The sequence below is a fragment of the Amphibalanus amphitrite genome, unplaced genomic scaffold, assembly GCF_019059575.1.
Source record: "Amphibalanus amphitrite isolate SeventyFive unplaced genomic scaffold, NRLGWU_Aamphi_draft 000935F_arrow, whole genome shotgun sequence".
NCBI lineage: Eukaryota > Metazoa > Arthropoda > Thecostraca > Balanomorpha > Balanidae > Amphibalanus > Amphibalanus amphitrite.
This window is the reverse complement of record NW_024882429.1, coordinates 226,028-249,767: the sequence shown is the minus strand read 5'-3', so window position 1 is coordinate 249,767 and position 23,740 is coordinate 226,028. Positions and strand designations below refer to the sequence as shown.

The window sequence follows — 23,740 nt, the reverse complement described above, 5'->3', positions numbered from 1 at the left end:
AAACGCAGAAGTGTCATGAATAGTGATTACCACCATTCGATGGAGGCTGCTTTGGACTATATATCCTGTAATTTTGGTGTATATTGGTGAGTTTTTTTGATGACCTACCACTATATGACCTTGAATGACCTTCAAAAGGAAAACAGGTATATCTCTCAAACTATTGAGTGTCATGTATTGGGATATATATTTTCAGAATCAGGGCTTTCCTGGCTACACGATGGTAGCCAAAACTTTGCATTTGGTGAGTTTTTTTTAATGTGCATTTGAAAGTGAATCTGAATATCATAGCACTTGATGCACGTGACATAATCACAGAGAAAACAAGATATAATATATCTTGTTTTCTCTGTGATTATGTCATGCTGATGAAGATTTAATAATCGAAACGCGTCCATGCACTATTTGTTCCGTTTTTTTTTTTCCAAAAAGTAGCTTATAGAGCACGTTTTCTTGTTCTCAGCTCCAATCACCTTTTCGCTAGCATACAAAAGCATGAATGGTTGAATAGATTCGAGATGCCAGTTGCGTGCACGTGGATTGTGTTGTGTGTCGTCGCGCGTTGACTATGTCAATTTTTACCTTGATTTTAACGATATTTACCTAATTTGCATGGCTAATTGTACAAGTTTTGGCAATCGTGATATGGGTGTGATATGATATATAAGGCTAAGTACAAAGTATACCTTTTAGAGCTTTCGCAGGGGAAAACTGACATGCACTGGCACTGACGACTGGCTCACGTAGGGCCCGACTGGAAAAAATGCACGCTTTCGTCGAGAACTCGAGCGTAGTTGGGCGTTTGCGCCGAAAATTTTCGGCGTACTTCGGCGTAAATCGACGGCTTGCGCCGAAATTTTCGGCGTACTTCGGCGTAAATCGCGAAAAAAACCGTCAGGGGGTCACTGGCGGACGCAGCCGCTAGCAAAAGGGGGGGCCAAAGTCACACTCGCGGGACATAACATTTATCCGTCACCGGGAGGGGGGGGGGTTGATCGGCTATTTTTTTTACGTCCACGAGGCGCCGCGCAGTTGGCATTACTTTGCTTCGTCCATCTCATTCTTACGTGAAATATTTAAGCTCAATTTAAGGCAAAATCACCAGTTCCATTTCCCGTCCTGTGGTCGGGCCACTGCACCATGACGACGGATCGGTGTAGCATAGGTATACTGGAAGGTCAGGCACGCGGATTCATGACCTTACCACTATAAAACAATTCGGAAAAGTAGAGATACCTCTTGCTTTGAACAAGCATGTGAAACCCAGAGAGCATTTTCAGACTATGACATTTACCCATATAGGTAACTAGTTGTGTGGCGGCGGGAGAGAGTAGGTACACCGACCTCTGGAGACCCCCACAGATTCCGAGCTTTCAAAATTGGCATCTGTGGGCCGCGCGCGACTCCTGCGGGGCTTCGCAACGGCTCTATTGGGGCTCACTCAATCTGCCTAGTCCTACTGCTAAAAAGACTGGCCCTGAGCCCTAAGGACTTCACCAGTCTCTGCCAGCCCCAGGACCCACACCGGCTCATAGGGTCCCGACGTCGAAATATGAGGGAATCTGCGCGGGACCATCAGGACATAAAGTAATCTCGATCAGGACCAACGTAAGGCTGTGCCGGAGACTGCGTGAGCCTTCTGATCTTCAGAAACCCACCCATGTATGTTTTCACGTAGAGGCCAGTTTAGGGCCCTCAGAGACCAGTACAGGGCCTGCAAACTACAAAGGCCAGTAGTTTGAGACCATCAGAGACCGAGTTGGGCTCTCAGAGGCTAATGTGGGTCCTTACTCATTACAGGCCAACATGGGCCCTCAGAGGTCAGCGTGGGGCCCTAAAAGACCGGCAGGCGGCATGAGCCGTTGTTGGACCCCAGAGGCCAGCAGAGGGCCCTCAAAGGCCAAGATAGGCTCTCCTCAGAGGCCAATGCAGGCCCTTAGAGGCCGGCATCGGGTCTTCAGCAGCCAGTGCGGGGCCCTCATTGGCACCTAAAGGTTCGTCTTGGGACACCAGAGACAGAAATAAGGCCACCAGAGACCGGTGTGAGACCCTCAGACGCCGGTTGGGGCCCCTGAGGCCGGTTAGGGCCCCTCATAAGCCAGATGTGGGGCCTCAGAGGTTGATGTAGGCTCTTAGCGGTCAACGTGGGCGCTTGAACGCCACTGAAGTTCCCTCAGAGGTCAGTGTAAGACGCTCAAAGACCGGTGTGGGAGCTATATTAATAGCTGGGCGTGGGTTTTTTGAGCCTCGTGACGATCGAATAATTGCCAGGGCCCCATACACCTATATGGGGGCCCATTGGTTGTTTGCCCCCCCCCCCCCTCGCGACCGCCACTGTGTACACATTACACACATGCATCTGAGATTACATACTAGCTCACGCAAACTCTATGCAGGCCCCGGAGGTCCCACGCCAATCCCGCGAAACCAAGCCGGCATACGGCGTCACCACTGGGCTTCCTAAGGTGCACAGCACCAACCCATGAGGTCTTACTTTAGTGTCTTAGAGCCAATCTCCTTTAGCAGGGCCCACCTGCCACTGCCGAAGAGGGTCTCATGCCAGCCATTGCTGGGCCTACGAGAGCCTCAAGTAAACCCACGCTGATATTCCGTATACGATCCGGCCATACTCGTGAACCGGTGCCAGCGACGCTGACCGCCAAATTGACAGAATGCGAAACTGAGCCCACTCATGAGTGAAATTTACGTCCTTTGATGGCGCAAGAAAGAAAATGAAACATACGAAAAGCTTTTCTAGGACTTTTGTTCGATCTGAAAGGTGGGGCCAAAAGATAGTATGGCCCCACCTTTCAGCACCAAAGGGGGGGCCATGGCCCCCGTGGCCCCCCCCCCCTGGGACCGCCTATGCAGGGGGTGGCACCCACCCCCCCTCGGCCGGCGAGGATTAAATGTCTTCGGGAGTTAAACATCTTAAATATCACTTATCTTGTCTCGTGTTCGTCTCAGGGTATTTAAGTCATGTTCAGTGAACCTGATTGTGACTCTCCCACGGCGGGAACAGTTCACCGGTCGAGAGTGAGGTTATGGATTGTCGGATTCCCTAGTTCAGATAACGTATGCTATCGTGTGCGTATTGACCGTTGTGATTCCTGTATTTCCGGCGTGTGGTTTGCGAGCGGACGCTGGCAATCGGTCCCGCGTGGCCTGGTATCTGCCCGATCCCATCGGCCGTGCTTGCACCACGCCTGTTGAAGGCCCCGTCAGGCGTCAGTCACCGGCTGGGCACTACTGCTGATCAGAGCCGGGCAACAAAATAAAGGTTACGTTATGGAACATGCCAGTGAGTTTGTGAGTCAGGAGATTTTGTGATAGCGAACGCTGGTGCTCGGTCCCGCATGGCCTGCTGATGTCTATTGTTTGCCCGATCCCGTCGACCGTGCCAACAACCGTCTGTAGACAGTAGTCACTGGAAGACAGCCACACACACACACGCCAGCCCCCCCCCCCTCGACGAAAAGTGCGTGGCTACAGCCTGCAGCCATCAGTAAGCCTTGAAAATTTTCGGCGCATGAAGCATGGCTTGGTGAAATAATTTTGGCGCATAAACCCTTGCTCCGAAATTTCGGCGCATCACCTCCGCCGAGAACTTCAGCGTAGTGGAGGCATTTTTTCCAGTTGGGACGTAGGGAAGGAATAAAATGAGCATGCAATATACCAATATCACTGGTCTATGTTCCAACCTATCTCCCCCCCCAATCGGTCATTTAAGAAGTTAATGCTTTTATTGGTGTGCCTACCTACCAAGGCTACCAGGCCCTGTAAGAATGGAAATAAATAGTTGCATTTTAGCATTGCTGCTCCCAATTCTGATTCATGTTTCTTGCACAATCATATTTTTCAAAAAGAAATTGTTTCATCTGTTGAGGGGTCCCGAACCTATTTAACCATCTTAGCCCCACCACCAGAAGTGAAGTAGGTTCTTGCAATAGACATGGCAAAATGGAGAAGGAGACTCTTGAGTATTTGAGCTGTGGATGAGAGATCAGAGAAGTAATACTCATAATAGCACAAAAATTAGATTGATAGTGGAATGGAATGATGGGTGTTGCTAATGGTTAATGGGTGAAAGCCCAAGCTCCAGTTTGTGATGTGAGGGAGTTGTCACCTCACCAAAAAAGTTCCTGTGCATTTGTGTGGATCATGGATGGACAATAAAGTCCCTTTTCATACAGTGATGATCTAACAAAATTCAAAGCATTTGACCACTGACAGGGGGAAAAGACAGCTGTGAGCAGGGTGATTTTGGAGAAGCATTGACAAATGCCTTGACACTGCAGCTGGTTCTGAATGTCATTTAAAAGAAAAGTCAGTGCAAGTGGTGTTGCATAAGATCATTTATGGAATTGAAAGTAATAAGCATACAGGCAAGGTCAAAGCATTCCATTACCGCTTACTTTGGAACATATAACAATGGCATGTAATTCATCCTATTGTGCAGTCTTTTTGGATTGAATTGTCTCACTTTTCTTCATAGTTAACTTAAGTGAGTAGTGGCAAGTATACCTAACAGCTAACCAGAGAAGCAAATATTTGTGTCATCCTATTCATTTTCATATTTAACCCTGGCCCTGTTCGCACCCCGTTTATTTATCAGCAGGCTGCGACCATGCTGCTACTTCTTGGCTCCTCATTGGTCGAATTCAAGTGGTCTATTCGTTAGACCAATGAGAGGCCAAGCCGTGCCAGCAATAACTTCCTTATATGGGGAAAACCGACAGCACGCTGATATAAAAACAGCGACCGAACAGGGTCCCTATTTTACTGAATGCCTGCCTTTTGCAGGAAAAGTTGAAGTCTGTGCAAAAGAAAAAAGAAAAAATAGATAGAAATGGACGATCTGCAAGGAGAGGCAAGTTTTCAATTTGTGTATTTGTTATTGCATAAATCTGCACTCCAGCTTTTGTGTGACTGTTTTGCCTCATCAACATTGGCTTTTCATTTTTATATTCTTTACATTCTTTACATGTCTGACCTGGTAGTTTGTATTGGGTGTGTGTGTGAGGTGAAAGAGAAATAGTGATAGAGTGGATACTTCACTGCCAGGCTATTCTAATTAGGAATTCAGAGACTGGGGTTTGCAGAAACAAAGTCACAGCAGCATGATTTTCTGTCACAAGACTCAGTGAACAAAACTGAATTTCAGTGTGTCTAGTCAGTTGACAACTTGTAGAACATTTTTTACCCTTCTGTTTTATGCCGCCTTTCAATACTAGATAATGGCAAAGACCTTATTTCAATTGGAACGTTGATTGATTGTACCATTTAGCTGCTTCGTCTGTTTTATATTTGCCTTGAAATCATGTCTGTCTCTTTTTCAGGTCAAGGACTTTGTAAGTCAGCTTGGCTTTGAGAAGTTCAGCAATATTCACATAGCCTCTGACGATGATTCACCCAGTGATAAACCAGTCAAATCAGCCCAGAAACGCAAACAAGTAAAGCAGAACGAGCGAAAGCCCAAGTTCGATGGTGCTGCTGCTGGTGGCGATAAGAAACAAGCTCGCCACACCCCTGATACAAAGAAGGGGAAGGGTCATCACACCCCAGATGGAGATAAGGGAAAAGGCCAACGCACCCCTGATGGAGGAAAGGGTAAGGGACGCCGTGCCACCACCGGTGCCACAAAACAGTCCAGCGACCGACCTGCTGACGAAATCGAGAGCTCTCCATCGACCCCAAAGGAATCTCGGAAGGCCCGTAAGCGGAAGTCTGGCCGTCGCTCGCAGCAGACGGACGGAGATGCGGCGGTACAGGTGGACCAGATCTCCAGCTCCACGGCTGACGACACCAGCAGCCCCCCGCCGGTACCCACCACCTCGAGCGGTACCTCCAGCGGTGTAACCAAATGGTACCAGAACTCCGTGACTGAAGACGCGGACGCTGCGCCGGTTCCTCCCCCGGCGGCCGGAGCGCTCCTCCAGGAAGCGTCCGCAGCGCTGGCGCAGGCCGTGAAGGCGTTCAAGGCGGACGGTGGCGGCGGTCAGTCGGGCTGGACACAGACGGTTCTCACCTCGGGTACTGTGTCGGATAAGCTGGCGGCGCGGCAGGCGCTGCTGGCCAGCCGACCGCTGGTGGCGCTACACCTGATCGAGGACACCGTCCGAATGGTGGCGGCCAAGGGGAAGGGACACGCCATGCAGGCCATGCGTGAGTACCGAGCTGGTTGGTGGGGTGGTTGTTGTGGAGTGCCTGAACGTGTGGTAGACTGCGGTTGAGCTCAGGTGTGATTGTGTTTAGGTAGTCAATGCACTGAGTATTCGTATTCTTTTCCAGTTCCTATTTTCTGGCACAATTCCAATAATAGCATATCACTCCAATACAACTCATGGTTCGGCTTGTAGGTGGGTTTTGTTTACTGGCTCACTTGCCATGAGTTGCTATGTGTTGAAAATCGCTAATTATGCCCAATGAAATGACTAAACAGATGCTCTATGTTACAGAGATGCTGGCCAACTCGTTCGGCACCCATCTGCTGCCGCCGGGTCGGAAACTGAAGCTGTTCAAGCAGCAGCCTCTCGGAGCGCTGCAGCGTATATCTGGGGGCGACCCGGCCATCAGGAGGCGCCAGCTCATGCTGTGGTGAGTCCGTGGCGATCAGACGTGTAGACGTGTAGCGGACTTGTAGTGGGCTAGGAATCATCTGTCATGGAAATCCCGGCTCATTTTTTTGTGAGCCTGTTGTAATCCCAAGGTCAATCAGCGTGTAGGGAGAGCTTGTTATTGGGATACATCGACTGATGTCAGAACTCAGAGACAGAAAATGCGATTTGTCTTATGTGGTCCGTCTCGGTGTAATTTTCTTCGCCATGGAGAAACGCCGGCTCCGCTGCGGTTAGCTTTGAACAGATGACGCTAGGTGGCGGCACAAGTCTACTCTCCTTTTGCTGACCGCCGCCGAATGCTCTGGGCTGCAAATAACTGAGCTCCCTAACTACACGTATATAATTTACCGCCGCCACCACTGCTGCTTCTCCACAGCCTGAGACACCCATGTGTTCGCCACTCTCCACAGGCTGTTTGAGGAGCGCCTGAAGTCTGTGTACTCCGACTTTGTCGGCCGGGTCCGAGAGATGTCGCACGATACTCTGGAGAAGACCCGCAAACACGGTGTGAACACGCTCTTTCAGCTGCTGGTCGCCCACCCCGAGCTGGAACAGGTCAGTCGCGGTCGCCGGGCAGGTCAGAAATGGAGGGGACATATCCCTTTACCTCTATCCGTGTGTAGTGGTCTATGATCACGCTTTCCCAGCTGCTGACAGCTTATCTAGGGATGGAGCAGGTCTGTGGTCGCCAGTTCATCGGGAAGGGGATGGGGTTGATGTCACGCCTGCGACGGAACGGATACTATTTAGGAATAGTCATTTTACTGCTTCATGTGAACAGTGCATGGCGTTTATAGTTACTTTCACATGGATTAACTAAGTTCGGGGTTTATCTCGTCTGCAAGGTACGGTACTTACGTTAAGTTGGGTTAGAAGGTGGCAGCACTAGTCTCGGCCTGGCATTCTGCGTTAAGTCTGTCCGCTGTTTCTGATTAGCTCATGTTCTATTCGGCATGTTTACAGAGGCTGCTGGAGGTGCTCGTGAACACGTCTTTGTGACGTGTCTGTAGAGTGCGCTACAACTCAGTCTGTTCTATCCCGTGTGCCTTCAGAGATTGTTGGAGGTGCTTGTGAACAAGCTCGGCGACGAGAAGAAGTCGGTGGCGTGTCTGGCGGTGCGCCGGCTGGGTGCCCTGCTCCGCGCTCACCCGGCCATGCGCACGGTGGTCGTCAAAGAGGTGGAGCGGCTGCTCTTCAGGTGCGTGTATGCATCGCAATAGAGGCCCATTGCGAAGGAATGGGATGAGATGGGGACAAGGGTGAACAATGAACATGACTGTGGCTGAGCTATTTTCCTTTGGGAAGATTGTGGATGAAGTGTTGGTGCATTTGCATTGGGTTGGTATAGTTAGGTGGAGTGAAATCCTTTGTGAGTTCAGAATATTTATATGAAATTCGGTGCTTTATAACACATGGTGGGATGACTGGTGCAGCCTCACGTGCCGCCTGGTTACATCGGTATTTACCCGTATTAGTGGGTTGAATAACTTATCTCCTCCGACGGGATGCCTTATTGATAGAGCGTTATCAGCTCCGGGAACTTTCTACCCTTCTAACTTTGTAAATGTATGCTGTCACCGATCGTACTGACATCGTGTATCATGTCCTCGCAGGCAGAACGTCGGTAAGCGCGTCCAGTTCTACGGAGTGACCTTCCTCTCACAAGTGCAGTTCTCCGACGAAGGCGACGAAGCGTTGGCGCAACGCATCGTCAAAATCTACGTGGGATTCTTCCGTGCCTGCGTTAAACAGGTGAGATTCCGGAGACTGAGCTGCGTCGTCAATCGGATAGGCTGTGCTTTAGCCTGTGGGGCTGGCAGTGGGGGTTGGAGTTTTGCGTTTTTTGTGCCCTATTTGCAGGTGTGAGATCGATCATTGACGTAATTAAATAAAAATAGGCGGAAGTTTATGCTCATGGTTTGTATTTGTGTTTGATTTGGTAATGACTGCGCTCTAAATGGGGTAGATTGTATAGATTGTTTTCCTCCCATTCCTTATCAACTCACCATCTGCCTATTCTCCCCTTTTTACCGCCAGGCGGAGCTGGACGCGCGTCTGATGCGCGCCCTGCTGACGGGCCTGTCGGGCTGTGTGGGCCGCGCCCGTCTCGTGGGGGAGCAGCTGCAGCAGTATGTCCACCCGCTACACCACATCGCCCAGCTGGCCAACTTTGGAGTGGCCACGCAGGCGCTGCTGCTCATGTTCAGACTGACCACGGCAGGCGGACAGACGGAGCCGACTGATAGGTGAGAAGTGGTTAGGTAGGTGAAAGTGGGTGAGATAGATTGTGAGGTTGGGTGAGCAGTAGTATGTGAGACTTGAAGAGGGGAGACTGAGAGAAACGGCACTCAGTGATGGGTTAATGGGGACTGGGAGATATGAAATCGACAAACCAAAGGACCATGAGAAGGTGGAAGCAAAGTATTATGGTCTAGTCTCTGCTCTCCATTTTTTTCGTGCGCATATACGCACTACACATCACGTTTAAAAGTTCTCTCTTGATTTGTGTTGGTTTGCGATTTCACAACCTATGGTGCAGCTGCTCCCTTTCTGCTGTCTGTGAGCAATGCTCTTCAGCAATGCTCTTCACTTATGTTCTTCACGTCGTCCGTCCACAGATACTACAGCACGCTGTACAAGAAGCTGGTCCATCCGGGTCTGGCCACCTCGCAGAAGGTGGCAGACTTCCTGAACCTGGTGTACCGCTCCATCCGTCTGGATCCGTGCGAGCCGCGCGCCCGCGCCTTCATCAAGCGCCTCCTGCAGGCGTGTCTACACCAGACGGCGGCGCTGGCCTGCAGTGTGCTGCTGCTCGTGTCAGAGTTGCTGAAGCGCCGGCCCGAGCTGGCACGGCTGTCAGGTCTGCCCGCGCCGCCGGCCGAGTCGTGGTCCGACCGGCCGGACGGAGAGGCAGAGGATGATGAGGAGACGCCCAGGGATGTGCCTTTGTCTGATGAGGAGGGAGAGGGAGGGGGAGACCAGGACGGCCCGGCGGCCGCTCCCCCGCCGCCGGCCGGCTGGCAGTTCGTGGCGACTGGCGGAGCCGCCGCGGCCGGCCGGGAGAGGAGACGGTATGATCCGCTGTACAGGGAGCCGCGCTGGTGTCGCGCGGAGCGAGCGGCGCTGCACGAGCTGGCCCCACTGGCGCGCCACCTACACCCGACCCTGGCGCTGTTCGCTGGACAACTGCTGACCGGGCAGAAACCGACCTACACCGGCAATCCGCTGCACGACTTCCAGCTGATGCACTTCCTCAACAGGTGAGCGATTGGCCTGGTCTCCGTAGCCACGCTCTGCTGACTCTGATAGCAGAGTATGTATAGCGCTGCCTCAGGCTGGTGGCCAGCCGATTTTGAATGACAACTCAATCAAGTGCGACATGAATGTCTTGCTTCTCGCATATTCTCATCTGTCATCATTCTGGCTAAATTTATTTATAATTGTTAAAAAGATGTGTGCCAGGCGATATCACTGAATGTCACATCACCAGAGGCTAAACCCGTCTGACCAAGTTAAGTTACATGACCGTCTGACCATATGTCCCCTTCCCTGTCAGGTTCTGCTACAAGAACCCGAAGGCCTCGGCCCGCTCGGGTACAGAGGAGGCTCGCCGTCTGCCGGTGAACGCCGCCGGATACGCGCGCCTTCCGACCAGCCAGGTGCCGCACGACGAGCGCTTCTTCCACAAGTGAGTCGATATCAATCGATGAATGTTGAGAGTATGTTTATGTAATGAGAGTTAATGATTTGTTGAGTTGCCCTGGGCGTGGTAATTTATCACGATTTTCTTCAATAGTGCGCCCCTCTCCTAAGAAAATGCCGTGGTCGGCTGATTTTATTTGTTTATGCTTATATCATTTAGCCCCTACGTTAAAGTCTTTGTAACACGCATTTTCACTGACGAAAGAGATTGATGCGTTTTTGTAAATATCGGGAGCGACTCCTCTAAATTTCAACTTTCTCCATGCCCCCAGCTCATGTCGTGGTGCTCATCATGCCCTCCCCCCCCCCCCCCCCCTCCATGTCACAGGTACTTCTCGTGGCGAGCCGAGAAGCTGGGAACGGCCGACCCGGCGCCGCGAATCACCGACGAGTCCGGCGACGTCACCGACGAGGCGTTCGACTCGTTCCTGGACGGATTCTTCGGAAAGAAGGCCGATGGCGTCGACTTTCTGGCCGAGATGGCCGACGGAGGCGCCGAGCCCGGCTCGGAGGGTAGGTGTACGGGCACGATGTTTGGGATATGATACGGGGTGAGTGTGTTGAGTGTGAACGGACACGCTTGTCAAGCTGAGGTTACCGGAGCAGCCGCCTTGTGTGCATTGATGGTCGGTTAAAAAAAACTGGCGTTGCAGGCACCGTCAGTCGTCACCTGGGCTGACAGTATTGTTTTCAAACAAACATAAACATAGCATAGCATGAAACCGGGAACTCCGCCAGACGCGTCACCACCGCGATACATCTAGCCAGCTAGCCGCCATCAAGGCGGCTAGCTGGCTACTTCCCAGTACGCGGCCAGACTGGTGACCCGCGAGCGGTCACAGCCGCTCGCGACCCCAACGCCCCTGGTGGCGGTTGCCGCAACTATGGGGATGCTCTGTGAAGATTCTGGTATATGTAGATGTGCCTGTTTTTCATGTTTTTTTAATTCCAGTTTTATCTTCCAGCAGTGCCGGAAGTCTTGCATATAGTCACGCTACTTATTGATTGTTTTAGACCAGCGCGTCGAGGGTGTCGAAATCCAATGCTCTTTACAGCTTTAATGTCGCCGGGCTGTATGGCCGGCCCGTCCACCTGTTGAGTTGTCGCGACGCATCGTGGCTAACCCTTCCTGACCACCACCGTCCACAGATGAAGAAGGCGACGGAGACCAGCTCGCTCCGGGCTCTGACGATGATGACGATGACGAGCTGGATCTCGGAGAGGACGACGATGATGATGACATGGAGGACAGTCTTGGGGAGGATGTAGACGATGACGAAGGTGAGTTCTCATCCTCATCTGGTGAGAGCTGATGAGGGAAAACCGATAAAGAATATGTCACCAGTTTTGTTGTTGTTGTTGTTGTTGTTGATCGTCAATGCACATTGAAGGCAGCGACTAGCGAGCGAAGTGTTCTACTAACGATGTTTTTGGTATTTTCAGAATTCGCTGTCCCAGCCAAGAAGTTCAAATCGTCGTCAATGGCAGGCAAGCGGAAAGGTGGAAAGGTAAGTGGTACCACAACATGTTGTAATTGCATACGAACTCCGGTAAAAAGCTATAGGCAACCCTGACGTGGTAATTTGATTTTCTTGAACACTTAATCCATATCTGCGCCAACCTTCCCAAATGACCTCTTGACTCTGCACAGCTTTTCCATAACGACTCTAGCCATTCAACAGAAATGATCGATTCATTCACTGCCACCCCATCTGCGCTCTGCGCTGCACTGTTTCGTTAAACCCAGCCAGGCTTGTTGGCCAGGCCGCGGTGGGACAGCCTCTCCCCATCTGCCCCGAGTTTGGCCTCACCCCCGTGCTCGGCGACAGGGAGACGTCTCCGATCTGTTCGCCTCAGCTGATGATTTCTCCGAGCTACTGGAGGAGGGGGTTGAGGCCAGCGAGGCGGCGGAGGCGGCCGGCAAAACCAGTGAGTGCGCGGGATCTGGGTCTTTGTGACTACGGTCGGTGTGGTTGTGTCGATGTGTATTACCATTAGTTAGCTCACCTAGCCATCAAGCTTGGGGACCGTGTTTGGGCTTAGCGTGTCCGATCATTCCCGGGGCCTAGCAATTTCTGCATTTCAATAACATGGCGTTTGCATTTTGTCTAGCCAGCCTCACAATCAACCCACAGGTTGTGTGGAAGGCACGTCACAAAGCAAAGTGCTGACGGAATGTGACAGTTCCGTTTTGACTCATTCATTACAGCTCTGTACTTTTGCAGCCTGTATCAGTGTGTATCTTGTGCGCTCAGAACCCAGGTGCTTTAAAATGACGTGATGCGTCCTATCTGATATGGTCGATAGTAACTGATGCCTCGAAGGTCGAGCATCGCCCCACTGATTTTTGTGATGGCCAAGTAAGCATGTCTTGACAAAGAGATTAGTTGTATGTATTCGAGCCCACTAAACTGGCCTGCTATGTTATTCGTATCGTGCTTGCTATCAAGTCGGGTCCATCCCGTCTCGTGATTGATATGCGTGGTCCCGGCCCGGCCACCTGTTCCCATTAGCCTACTCAATCTTGTCGGTTCACTTAGCCATAGGTTACTGCCTTCCTTGTCCGTATATATCAGAGGAAACAAGTTATCATCTCTGTGACTGCGCTTTCTGTACTAACATCTGAAAACATTTATCCAGGCATAACCACTCTTGTTTTGTTGGTATGCCCCACCTCACTTGACCTTTCTCATAGTTTATCTCCTATGTGACTGTCCCAACCCGTGGTCTCTCCGTTACGTGACCTGACCTGACCTGTCTCCCTCAGATCGTCACCAACTGCAGTGGGAAGAGAGCGGCTCTGGGAAACGGCGCCGCCAGGGATCAGGGAAGATCGACCGGAGAGGGAAGCACAAGGCCAAGAGGGCGGGCGGCGCGCGGGGCCGTCGCTCGAAGTAGCTTCGGGGTGCAGTGGGGAGGGAGGGAGTGCCACACTCGTGTCGCCTTGTTCATGGTTAGATATATTGACAAATATATGCTCATCGTGTCTGCTATTTCTGTGTGTGTTCCGGGGGAGCTCTTAACCCAGTGTGGGTGTCTGAAGTGAATTTGCTACTGCTGGGAGGCTCAAAGCATGCTAGATACTCCTGTCATCGTCAGGGTAATATGAGTTATTCTCATACAATGGATTAGCGGAGTGATGAGTGTCAGACACTCTCTGGAGTACCAGAGTGTTTCTGATGTGCCCCAGCTGGAGATGACACGGCGCTGGTGTCTGACGGCCGAGTGTGGTGCCGGTGGTGGTGGCGGGGTGTCTATTTCTGTGCTGGCAGCCGAGCCGCCCGTGTCGCGCCGCGCCGCTCCTCCGCCGGCCTGTCGGCAGTGTCCGCGGGCAGGGCTGAGAGCCGAGCCGAGGTGACCTGAGCGGGGACGGCGGTCAACGGCCGACATGGGTGACCCGTACCGCCGACCGGACCAGAGCACTGAGAGGTCAGTCGCCGGCACTGCCGCCAGGGGATGGAGGTGGGGGGTGGGAGGGAGGTGGGGTGGGGACTGGTTTAGGTGATTTTAATGGAATGGTGGGCTGGGAGACAATAGGGTGGGACCGAATTAGTACTATTGAACCTGCAAAGTACTTCTTACTACTGCAAACCGCTCTGCCCCTACAATCCTGATTGGATTCATTGTTGCCACTGTTGGATTATTGGATTCATTTCCTTGGTAGCCTGTCGGCTAAGTTCGATATGCTCCATTTGCGACTGATATTATTTATTAAACTTGACTTGCCGTCTGTTGGAGTCCAGATCATGGAGTAAGTAGTCTATTGGAGACTGATGCTTTCATCGGATCAAGTGAAAATTTTGCGCCTGTTTGCGCCTGTTCCCATGTTTTTTTTTAGAAAAAAAAAAATACCAAAGCCATCCAGAGCTCTCAGCCAGTATTACATGAGCGAGTTCTAAAACGGAACCGGTGACGTCGGAAACCATTTCAATATTGCAGTACTTGTGCTCCATTTATAGCTTTGCTACCTGCAGGCGAGGACCTCTGACCGACCGAAGTTAGCAGGGTTTTGCCACCACTTCATCGCTGCTCCGCCGTTGGCGTCAGCCATGACTCCATTACATTGCAAAATTCCAGCGTAGCCTGGCCCACCCCCAGTGTAATCTCATCGTTCCGGATGCATTAGCTGAGTGGGTGAGTGAGTGGGTGGGTGGGTGGATGAGTGGATAGCTAACTAGTTAGCTACCTTTTGGCTGAGCGGGAAGCTCCTAGTGATTACCTACCTGTTTGAGTGGGTAGCTACCTATTGGCTGAGCTACAGGTCAGTCAATCAGCTACTCAGTCAACAGCTTCTGTTCGCTGAGTGGATACCTATTGGCTGAATGGGCACTGGAAAGCTTCTAGCTGCCTGTTGGCCCATGACCTTTGGACAATTACCCTTTGACTGAGTAATTATCTACCTGTTGACTGAGTGGGTAGCTGCTAGCTGGCTGAGTAGTTATCTACCTGTTGACTGAGCCACCAGCCTCCCACCCGACTGGCGGCAGCTCGGTTATTCCGTTTACGTTGGCGGAGGTGACACGGGTGCTGGCACTGCTCCGACGGTCCCAGACCGGGGAAACTGGCCAGGACCGTGACTGACTCTGGCGCTGGTGGAGAGGCGCTGAGCCCACTTCCAGGAAGTGAGGGGATGTTAGTTTTGCACCGTGTGTGAAATGAGTCAGAATTAGGTGAATGATGACGCTCTGCGTTCCCATTTATCCGGCATTTCGGAGAAGGCCTTCGTTCTGACAGCTGTCCATTAGGCCTTGGGAAGTGGGAGGCGATTTGGTCTGTACTGAGCAGAGACCAACGTGGTTGGGGATTGGGATGGCTGGCATTGAGCATTGAGCATTGCGGACGCGGCTGAGCATTTGCGATCATCTGTCACCATAGAGTCTCATATGTCAGCAGAGGGTCGTCCCGTTGGATCCCGTTTCCATCCATTTTGTTTATCGACAATTGACATGTTATGGCCAAACCGTCGAGGAGTGTCAATTTACTTCAATCATCGCAATTTGCAATCCGATTCTGCAATAAAACAGTGTCGACCAAAGAGCTGCGGCATTGGGGAGCGGCGTGGACGCGGTATAAACATTTAAGTGGTGAAGCTGCATCTTTTCCGTGAGTTATTTCTGTGGAGTCGATACACAGACCCGAGGGGTGTTCACGGGCACCGCACACCGCTGCGTGCGGTGTGTGCGGTGCGTCCAGCAGGCGTGGGGGTAGGGGATGGGTAGGCGGCTCTGACTTCACGGCTGCGTGCGGTGGACGGTCCGCTGTGGCCAGTCCCGACCGGCCACAGCGGTCGCTGTGTGCGGTGACGGAAGGCTGACCTAGGGACGCAGTGGGCGGAGCTTGGAGGCTGTGTGCGGTCCGACCGCACACAGGGCCCGTGAACAGCCCTCCGAAACTGATTCACCGTTCTTATTGCACTGGAGCCGTTCCATTTGTGGCGAGTGCCGAGTCCGACCGACGACGTCCCAGTGTGGAGCCTCCATCGCCACCGACGGGACGGCACGGTAACCTGAGCGGGCGACGGGTGCCAACTCCGCACCCACCGGTGCCCCGCCGCTGACCTGTCCTCGCCAGAGGGCCGCCAGAGGCCACGGGGCGGCAGCACACCAAGGTCAACGGGCCATGGCAGAGAGAAGAGCTGGCTGCCAGTGCAGGGCGTTAGACAGCCAGCCAGATGTCAGTCCAGGGCACCATAACCGTCCCGGGCAGAATGAAAGAGCCAGACTTCAAGTCCAAGGCTGCTGTCAGCTATTCCTCAGTCCAGTACGGCCCTCACCACCCCCGGACGGAAGAGCCAGCCGTTGCGGCGACGTCCAGGACGTCATACAGACAGACCCCATTCCAAGACGATCGTCACTGACCCCCAGCAGGACTGAAGCCGTTACCTCTCATCTCTCGGTGTGTCATCTCAGTCTTTGTTGATAACATTCACCTTTTATTAGTCACTGCGGTCAGCCTTGTTCAGTCGATGCCCGGTTCTTGGTTTATTTATGATAAAGGCAGGCTTCATTGGTACTAAGTGGTAGATGGGTCATCGGGCTCGTATTCTTGTGTTGAAGTAATGTTTACATAACATGAAACCGAGCAAACCAAATATTTTTGTTTTGGCTATGTGTCATCGGTTGTCATATTTATCATCTCATTTGCTAAACAAAGAACACTGCACTGGAGACTGCTTCGAACATTTTTCGATCCTGTCATCCCATTAAACACTACATAGTCAGGATATGTATTACGTAGGCCGTATGCGTCCAAATACCCCGTGTTGAGTGTGTTTTGTTAACACTGAAAACCGTACTAATGAATCCAAACTTTCGGTGGGCTACCAAACAGGTGACTCGCATAACTCGTAACTCCTCCAGGTGACTCACCTAGCCCACCCTCTGAGGAGGAATTCGGCTGGGGGAGACGTGTCGCGCCGCACCTGTCATTTCCGGCCTGTCTCCCTCGCCTCCCCCTTTACCACTCACGTTTACAACGCTCCCGCCAGTACGTCCCACTTCCTGTCAGTGTTGGGGACCGACCACCTGTGTCTGTGATCTTGGGCAGTGACGGCTTTTGATCGGCCGTCCCGAACTGTTGGAATGGTATTTGAAAAGGAGACGAAAGCGAAACAAGGCGATTGGTTCAGAGGTTAGGGATGTTTCTGGTGTGTCTAGAGAAGGACAAGGCCTAGTTTTGAGCTCGTTTGAAGCTTGAAGTCGATTGTCGACTCGAACAGATAACAGAAGATTACAGTTAACGCGCCGACAATGCATCAGTGTTACTTAGCTTCTTTTTTAGATAAACTGCTGATAAACAGCTGAAGTATTACCTCACAGGCTTGACATTATGTAAACGTCTTGTGTCAAACACCATAACCAGAGTGGTTGGCCGAGCCCCGTCCTCTACAGGCAAGGCCGGGTAGTTTCACCACGTTCCTCTCCTCAATCCTCAGCCCTGTCTTTCTCGCTGTCCATGGCTGTGAACTTCTGCCTACAGAGGGCATAGCGATCGGCGCACTGGGGACTTGCGTGACTGATCCGTCCACCGGATGTTCTGATAGCTTAGCCTGAGCTCTGAGCGGCGAAAGCTGTCAGGTGCTGAATTTTGAGCCTTAACCCTCAGCGGCGGCTGGCCAAGCTTCAGCCTTGAGCAGCAGAGCTCAGTTTGAGCCCGTGCTGCTACAACAGCTGAGTTTGAGCATTGATCGGGAGCCGCGGTAGCTGAGCTTGAGAATGAGCACTGAGCCTGAGGCCGAGTTTGCACCCCGCACGGCAGCGTTGGCCCGTCAGCGTCGGCCCGTGCTCTCCTCTCGCCTCCTCTCGCCGGCGTCGCTCGCGCTGGCACGCCCACCGCATTCCGGAGCCTGCCGCCGCCCGGCCGCTACGTCACCGATGACGTCACAGGCCGTCACGGCCGCCGCCGGTGCCGGCGCGCCGGCCGGGCGTCAGTAGACATCGGCTCATCGCAAGGCACGATACGGGGTGTCCGTGCAGAGCGTCTGACACGAGGATACCGGTGAAGGAGTGTGCTGCTTCAGAGCGAGCTGTGACCTGAGCAAATCAGGCGGGAGCTAACCAATCTACAGGTAGGTTGGGGTGTTGGAGCTGAGATGTCCGCTAGGGGGCGGGGCAGGTCGAGAGTCCTCGCGCACGTCTGCAGGCTCTTGCTGCCTTCACTCTATTACTTACCGGTGCTTGGGCTGAGTAGGCGTCGGGGACGAGTTCAGATGCGATTTTTAGGTGCATAGAGGGTAAAGAAGTTTCTTAGCCGAAGGAAATGAGCTCTTGGGCTGGAAGACTGAAAAAGGAAACGCCCCCTTTCTCCTGCGAGATGCTCGGGTCTTCAACTGAGCTATTCATCGTTGGAATTTGGGCAGATGCCGAATTTCAGGCCGGTAAAGGAAGGAGCGACTTCTGAAACTGCTGACTTTCGAAACATGCAGAGGCAAACCGATTGGATGGACTACCGTGGCTCAAAGAGCGTGATACGCTGGCATTTATTTGAAACTCGTGGCTGCTTTGCGTAGCCACACCAACATGTTTGGGGCAGATGCTGAATGCCGCAGATGCACCTAAAAGCTGAGGCGAAAAAACATGTTGGTGTGGCTGCTTTGCGTAGCCACACCAACATGTTTTTTTCGCCTCAGTTTTTAGGTGCGTTGGTGAAACGATCTTATCTATTTCACTGGGTTTCGATTCCCCTTATTCTTCCAGGTGGTAAATCTCGGCGCACCTTTCGCCCCGCGATGGGCGGATTTCAGTCGCGGTGGCTGGAGCTGCGGGCGCCCCACCCCCTCCTGTTCTCAAGGCCACCCGGCGACCGGACCGTGCGCGTCTCCCAGCCGTGACAGGCGCTCGTTATACTGACACAAACCATTGTCTGACCCTGGGTCGTTCAGCGAGTGTTGGTTTATTCTGAGTTGGACTCTGTTCCCCCGCACTTGTTGAGCTTGTCTTATCAATGCCACCACGTGGAGTTCTTGTGAGCGGTTCTGTTTGTTTCACTGGTTGTTTTGTCTCCTCTGAGATTGTTCAGTGCGCTCTTATCATGACTTTTGACATTTGAGAAAGACAGGACTTGACTTTGACTGAATGCGTCTGTTGTGACGTGCTTGAGACAAGAGGCTGAAGGCTGACGAGGTCTGATGCCATTCTGATGCTGTCGCCCATATTCATGTGACTTCTCATCGTGCCTTTTGCATTCCAGAGGTTACCGAGGTGACCGACCGACCAGAGGTCATTTTCCCTCCTCTGCGTAGAATGCGGCTAAGATGAGCGAAGATGTTCGTAGCGGGTCTCATATTTTTCATTCGATGCCAACCCGTAGGGTGTTTCACCGCACAAACAGCACAGAATCTGTGCCTCTGACTGAACCAGCAGAGCGATGCACCACGGCCGTATCCCGTATGTGAAGTTATTCCATCGAGCAGAGGGGGGGAGAGGCTGCTGCACGTCCGGTGCACTGTGCAGGGTCGACGGTGCACTCTGCAGATCCGGTGACGCTATTTCCGTCCCTCTGAGCTCCGGTGGGGAAGCGGCACGTGCCGTACCACACCTGTTGTGCTCGGTAGACATAATCCCCTCCTCGGCACACGCATATGCGGACATTCACCCACGTATGCTGTGTATACGCGCAGGTGCGTGAGCGTTGGCCTATTGGCGGATCTGCTGTTGTGACTGATCGAGCTAAGCCGTGGTTGAGTTGATGTGATGACGACGAACCGGCCGTGCTACCTGCCAGTATGGAGAACTGGCGAAGATTATGTAGCTCCTCGTGTATCAGTCAGTCGGCCGAGAGATGGGCTATGATCGACCGTCCTCCGGCGTCTGACCAACCGTCACAGGTGACTTAGCAGCCCTCCTCCCGCCGTCTCACCCCTCCGCTCTCTCTCTCTCTATCTCTCTCTCTCTCTCTCTCTCTCTCTCTCTCTCTCTCTCTCTCTCTCTCTCTCTCTCTCTCTCTCTCTCTCTCTCTCTCTCTCTCTCTCTCTCTCTCTCTCTCTCTCTCTCTCTCTCTCTCTCTCTCTCTCTCTCTCTCTCTCTCTCCGCGCTCTGCCCGGCGGCGGACGCGTGCCGAGCCATCCGTGCCGCCCTCGTTCCCAGTCCATCCGCTCCTGTGACGTCAGACGTCCGGCAGTGGGTCGGCGGTCGCCCCACCGAACCGGCCCAAACCGGCTCACCGCAGACGCACAACACCGCTTACCTCTGCAGTTCGCTAACTAACCACTCCCGATCATTGAATCAGAGTCATAAAACTGCCGGCAGCGCTGGAGCGAGTTTTATCTCTCCAAGTTAGTCCATCTGGGTTTTGCGGCGGCCTCCCACCTGTGGCGTTGTCGGGCTGTCCGGTCGGGCTGTCAGAACTGTCCGAGACGCCGCGCCGGCCGGCCGGACAGCAGTGACGTGGCCCGCTCGCGCCCGCCCGGCCGGCCCTGGCGACCAGTCGGGACGCCGCCGCGGTGTGGTGTCGGAGCCATATTTGGTGGACGGGCCGGTGAGCAGGCTCTCTCCGAGCCGACTTCAGCCGGGCAGAGCGGCTCACGGGGGCTCAGGCGACGAGGCATGCGGGAGACGCGTGACTGGCCGACTGACTGACTGACTGACTGGACTGACCGGGCGACTGTTTGACTGACAGACTGACTCGCTGACGCATTGACTGACGGACGGAACACTCCAACTGACCGACTGGCTGACCAAAGAGCGCCAGCCTGCACCCGATTCGTGACCTACAGTGCACCGATTCCCCTCCCCCGGCCCCGGTCTGCTAATTTGCTCACTCTAGCCACACCGCCCCAGTACTGGGAAGAGTGCGAACTGCGAACCATCCACTACACTCTGCAGCCGTGCCTGCAGACCGGCCGCCCAGCTGTTCAAACAGACCGGACCTGATCGTCTGGATTCCAGTCTTGTAGGAACGTGGGCGAAATGGGTCAGTCACGCCTACGCTCGCTATGATAAAAATTTGTTTGGTTTTATCAACATTTTCATTTTTATTTTTTGACTCTCTTGGAACTCCGTAGTTGTATGCAAATATTCCTGACAGATGTGCGCTCTCTCGACTTCTGATGGCCTTGGGCTGTCCGAGGGTTTTTTTTCTCTAAACCTGTGCTTGTCAGAATTCAGGGAGAACAGTCGTGATGCCGGAGCTGTGATACCCAGGTATCGGCAGACCTCCACACCTGACCGGCAGTCCGAGCCAGTTTCTCCGGGCTCCTTCAGGGGCCTGTGACGTCACGGCTCGTCATGGTGACGTCACGCGGGCCTGTCGCCGGCCGGCTGGACGGCAGGCACGCCCCTGTTGCTGGGCCGCTGCTGCTGCTGAGGCCGTGGTCGCTGAGGTCGGGTGCTGGGAGGGTCGCGCGGCGCGGCCGGAAAGTGTTGTTAGGGTGCGGTGGGCCCCGCTGCGGTATAGAGTGTCTCCGACTCAGCTGTAATATTGTGCCGTCATCCGCCTGAGACTCGCGTCACGGTTCCGGTGGGCGGTTCAGGGGCGTGTCCTACCTCGAGAGCTGAGCATGCAACTCGCTAAATAGACGTAGGTTAGACATGAAGTATCACCGCATGCACTTACCACGGTCTACGCAACGTTTATTGCACCGTGCCTAAAAGCACACAGGAGCTCTCTGAGCTTACTCTACCTGTCAACCGCTAGGTTCACAGCATCTCACTGCGGCACGGCCTGATCACAGGTTCCTTGCTTGCCTTACATCCACCCACTGCCAGATAACTCAGAGACTGCTCACAATCTGAGACACTGAGCTATCGGGTGCAGCGGGCACGAGGTGTCATTCAGAGATACGCCCATCACGAGTTGTAGTCGTTTCAGTTTGTTTACCATGAGCGCGAGTGACCGAGTTTCGGAGTCGGCTCGCACTGCTGTCTGCAGTGCGAGCGCGAGCCGACTTCGAACTCCTGTCTGCTGCATGCCCCTTTCACCTGAAGGGGCATTCTATTTCTAACTCACTTTCAGTCCGTCCAGTGCGTGTCTCATGTCCTTCCTGTGTCTTCCGTGAGACCATGTCCCATGCATGTCCCCTTTGTCCCTTGTATATCCCATATCCTTCCCCGGTCCCTCACCCGCATCCCGTCTCGGTCCCGCCTGCCCCATATAAAACCTGCACTCGAATATCCGGCTGTGTGTACTCTGCGCACAGCCGCCGTCTGGGCGTGTGTTTGGCCGCCGGCTAGTGAAGGTTTATGTACTTTCCAGCGGCCAATCTGGACTGGCTCTCTACGCCCAGTGAGTGGCGCGGCGGTGGGACGGGCGGCTAATCTAGGCCGGCTGGGGTGGGGCCGTGGGCAGGACTGGAGGACGGGACACCTGCGCCCGGGTCATGGATGAAGGACTGGGGAGGAACGGACTGTGCAGAGCCTAATTGCACAGAAGCTTATCTACATACTAGCCCTGGCTGGATCGAGGATGAATGGACTGAGCTCTCAGGAACGCTCACCTATGACTGAGGCTGATCATATGCTGGTTTTAGGCATGCTACCTGACCTGGCTGTATTAGAATGGCTGATTTGAACCGGCTGGCCGTTAATTTAGGTCGATAGAACAGGTCATGATCTGGTGCGGACTGGTCTGAGCTGAATGAACGGGAAAGTTTACGTAGACTGAAGTGGGCCATAAGTTGGGTGGAACTGAACATAAATATGGAGCACCAGACGCCCAAAGTACGGTCGGCGAAGGTCAGCTGTAGGCCGGTGAAGGCTGAGCCTGAACGGGTGCTGTACCGCTGTGATGTGACCCAGACTCCTGCGCCCCACCCAGTGGACTGAACTCTCCCCGCCCCCAGTCTGCCGGAAGGGGGACAGTAGGCGGACGATGGGGTCTGCAGCGAATGAGTCTGGTGAGGCGATTCGTGCGTGGTGGGCGCAGCTCACAGACGGTCAGTAGTTAGTTGTCTCACTACTCACGAGCGTTCCGAGAAACTGAGCTGCCGCTCCGTTTCTGGGAACGGCTCTCCACAACTGCAGTGTCCGCCGTCGGACCCTGTGACCCTGTGGTGGCGTGGCCAGTGGTCACACCCTGTGACCCTCCAACCGGCGTACGGACTCGCCATCCAACAGCAGGCGTGATCACCGATCATACCAGCCACTCCGGCGCAGTTCCCGACTCACTTTCCAGCGCCGAAAACACCGCGAACCTTCTTCTACGCAGTAGAGTCGCCGGTGCACGCACACAGCCGGGCCAGTCGGCACCGGCTAGCTGGCAGCGGACGCGTATTTACAAATTGCAACCGAGCTCCGCCGTGGGGTAAGGTGGGCAGGGGTTTTCGCACTACGGCTGCGGTTGAACTACCGTCTGTGGTAGAAACTTCAGGACGATGGCGCGTTTCATACGAAATCTGGCGCAATCTTTGTTTGCTTCTGAACTTGTACTGTTATTGCTGTGAATTCTTGAAGTGGGAGTGTTTCAATAACAATTTGTGGATTATTTGAGTTTCTTTATATAAACATAGAATAGTATTATGAAACATCGTGTGGAAACTACAAATACTGATATGATCAATTACTTAGTTTGGGAATTGATGCACATTTTGTAGAGATTTGTCTGGCAAATGGTGTAACAAACCTCAAGCCTATCATGATCTGAAGCTGTTGTAACAAATCAAAATTGTTTTGAGGTTACATAGTACCTTGTTGGAAAGACTGGAGCATGGTTCGAGATGATGTGTAAAAATTCAAGATTTGTGCGAAAGCTTGTGACTGAAGAACGAAAGCAGTTCGATATGATGGCTCAATCAAACGTGGAAATGGATGACAAAAGTAGAGTTTCAACGTTCCAGCATGTGAGGATAACTTCAGAAATTCATAGTTCTTGTAGTATTGCATTCTTTTTATGTACAGTTATAGGTTTTGTTAGGGTATTTCAAATTCATTGTGTCAGTTGAGATATAGATGGATTGCGGAAAATTTTAGAATCATTGCATGGTA

At 53.0% G+C, this 23,740-nt stretch overlaps 2 protein-coding genes across 8 annotated transcripts in view; both read left to right on the top strand.

Annotated features, from left to right (window-relative positions):
* Nucleotides 1-358: 358 nt before the first annotated feature.
* On the top strand, nt 359-13,315 carry LOC122368272 (CCAAT/enhancer-binding protein zeta-like). 6 transcript variants are annotated; one of them, XM_043342052.1, is made up of 15 exons: nt 359-376; nt 4,804-4,870; nt 5,340-6,165; nt 6,459-6,597; nt 7,031-7,175; nt 7,673-7,818; nt 8,234-8,372; nt 8,658-8,866; nt 9,239-9,880; nt 10,177-10,308; nt 10,651-10,835; nt 11,472-11,603; nt 11,766-11,830; nt 12,152-12,251; nt 13,090-13,315. In XM_043342052.1, exons 2-15 carry the CDS (start codon nt 4,850-4,852, stop codon nt 13,218-13,220), a joined length of 3,012 nt encoding a protein of 1,003 aa, XP_043197987.1. In that variant the 5' UTR covers nt 359-376; nt 4,804-4,849; the 3' UTR covers nt 13,221-13,315. The 6 variants fall into 6 exon arrangements, with proteins under 6 accessions (XP_043197987.1, XP_043197984.1, XP_043197988.1 ...); XM_043342049.1 differs by lacking the exon at nt 359-376 and adding an exon at nt 511-547; XM_043342053.1 differs by lacking the exon at nt 359-376 and adding an exon at nt 524-544.
* Nucleotides 13,316-13,574: 259 nt separating this feature from the next.
* LOC122368273 (ubiquitin carboxyl-terminal hydrolase 2-like) overlaps nt 13,575-23,740 on the top strand; it is a 40,484-nt gene continuing 30,318 nt past the window's right edge. Inside the window, exon 1 of one of the 2 annotated variants that reach the window (XM_043342056.1) lies at nt 13,575-13,751. The gene's annotated coding sequence lies outside the window, so the exon portion shown is untranslated. Of the gene's footprint in view, nt 13,752-17,748; nt 17,890-23,740 lie in introns of those variants that run through there. The other variant, XM_043342057.1, reaches the window with a different exon arrangement.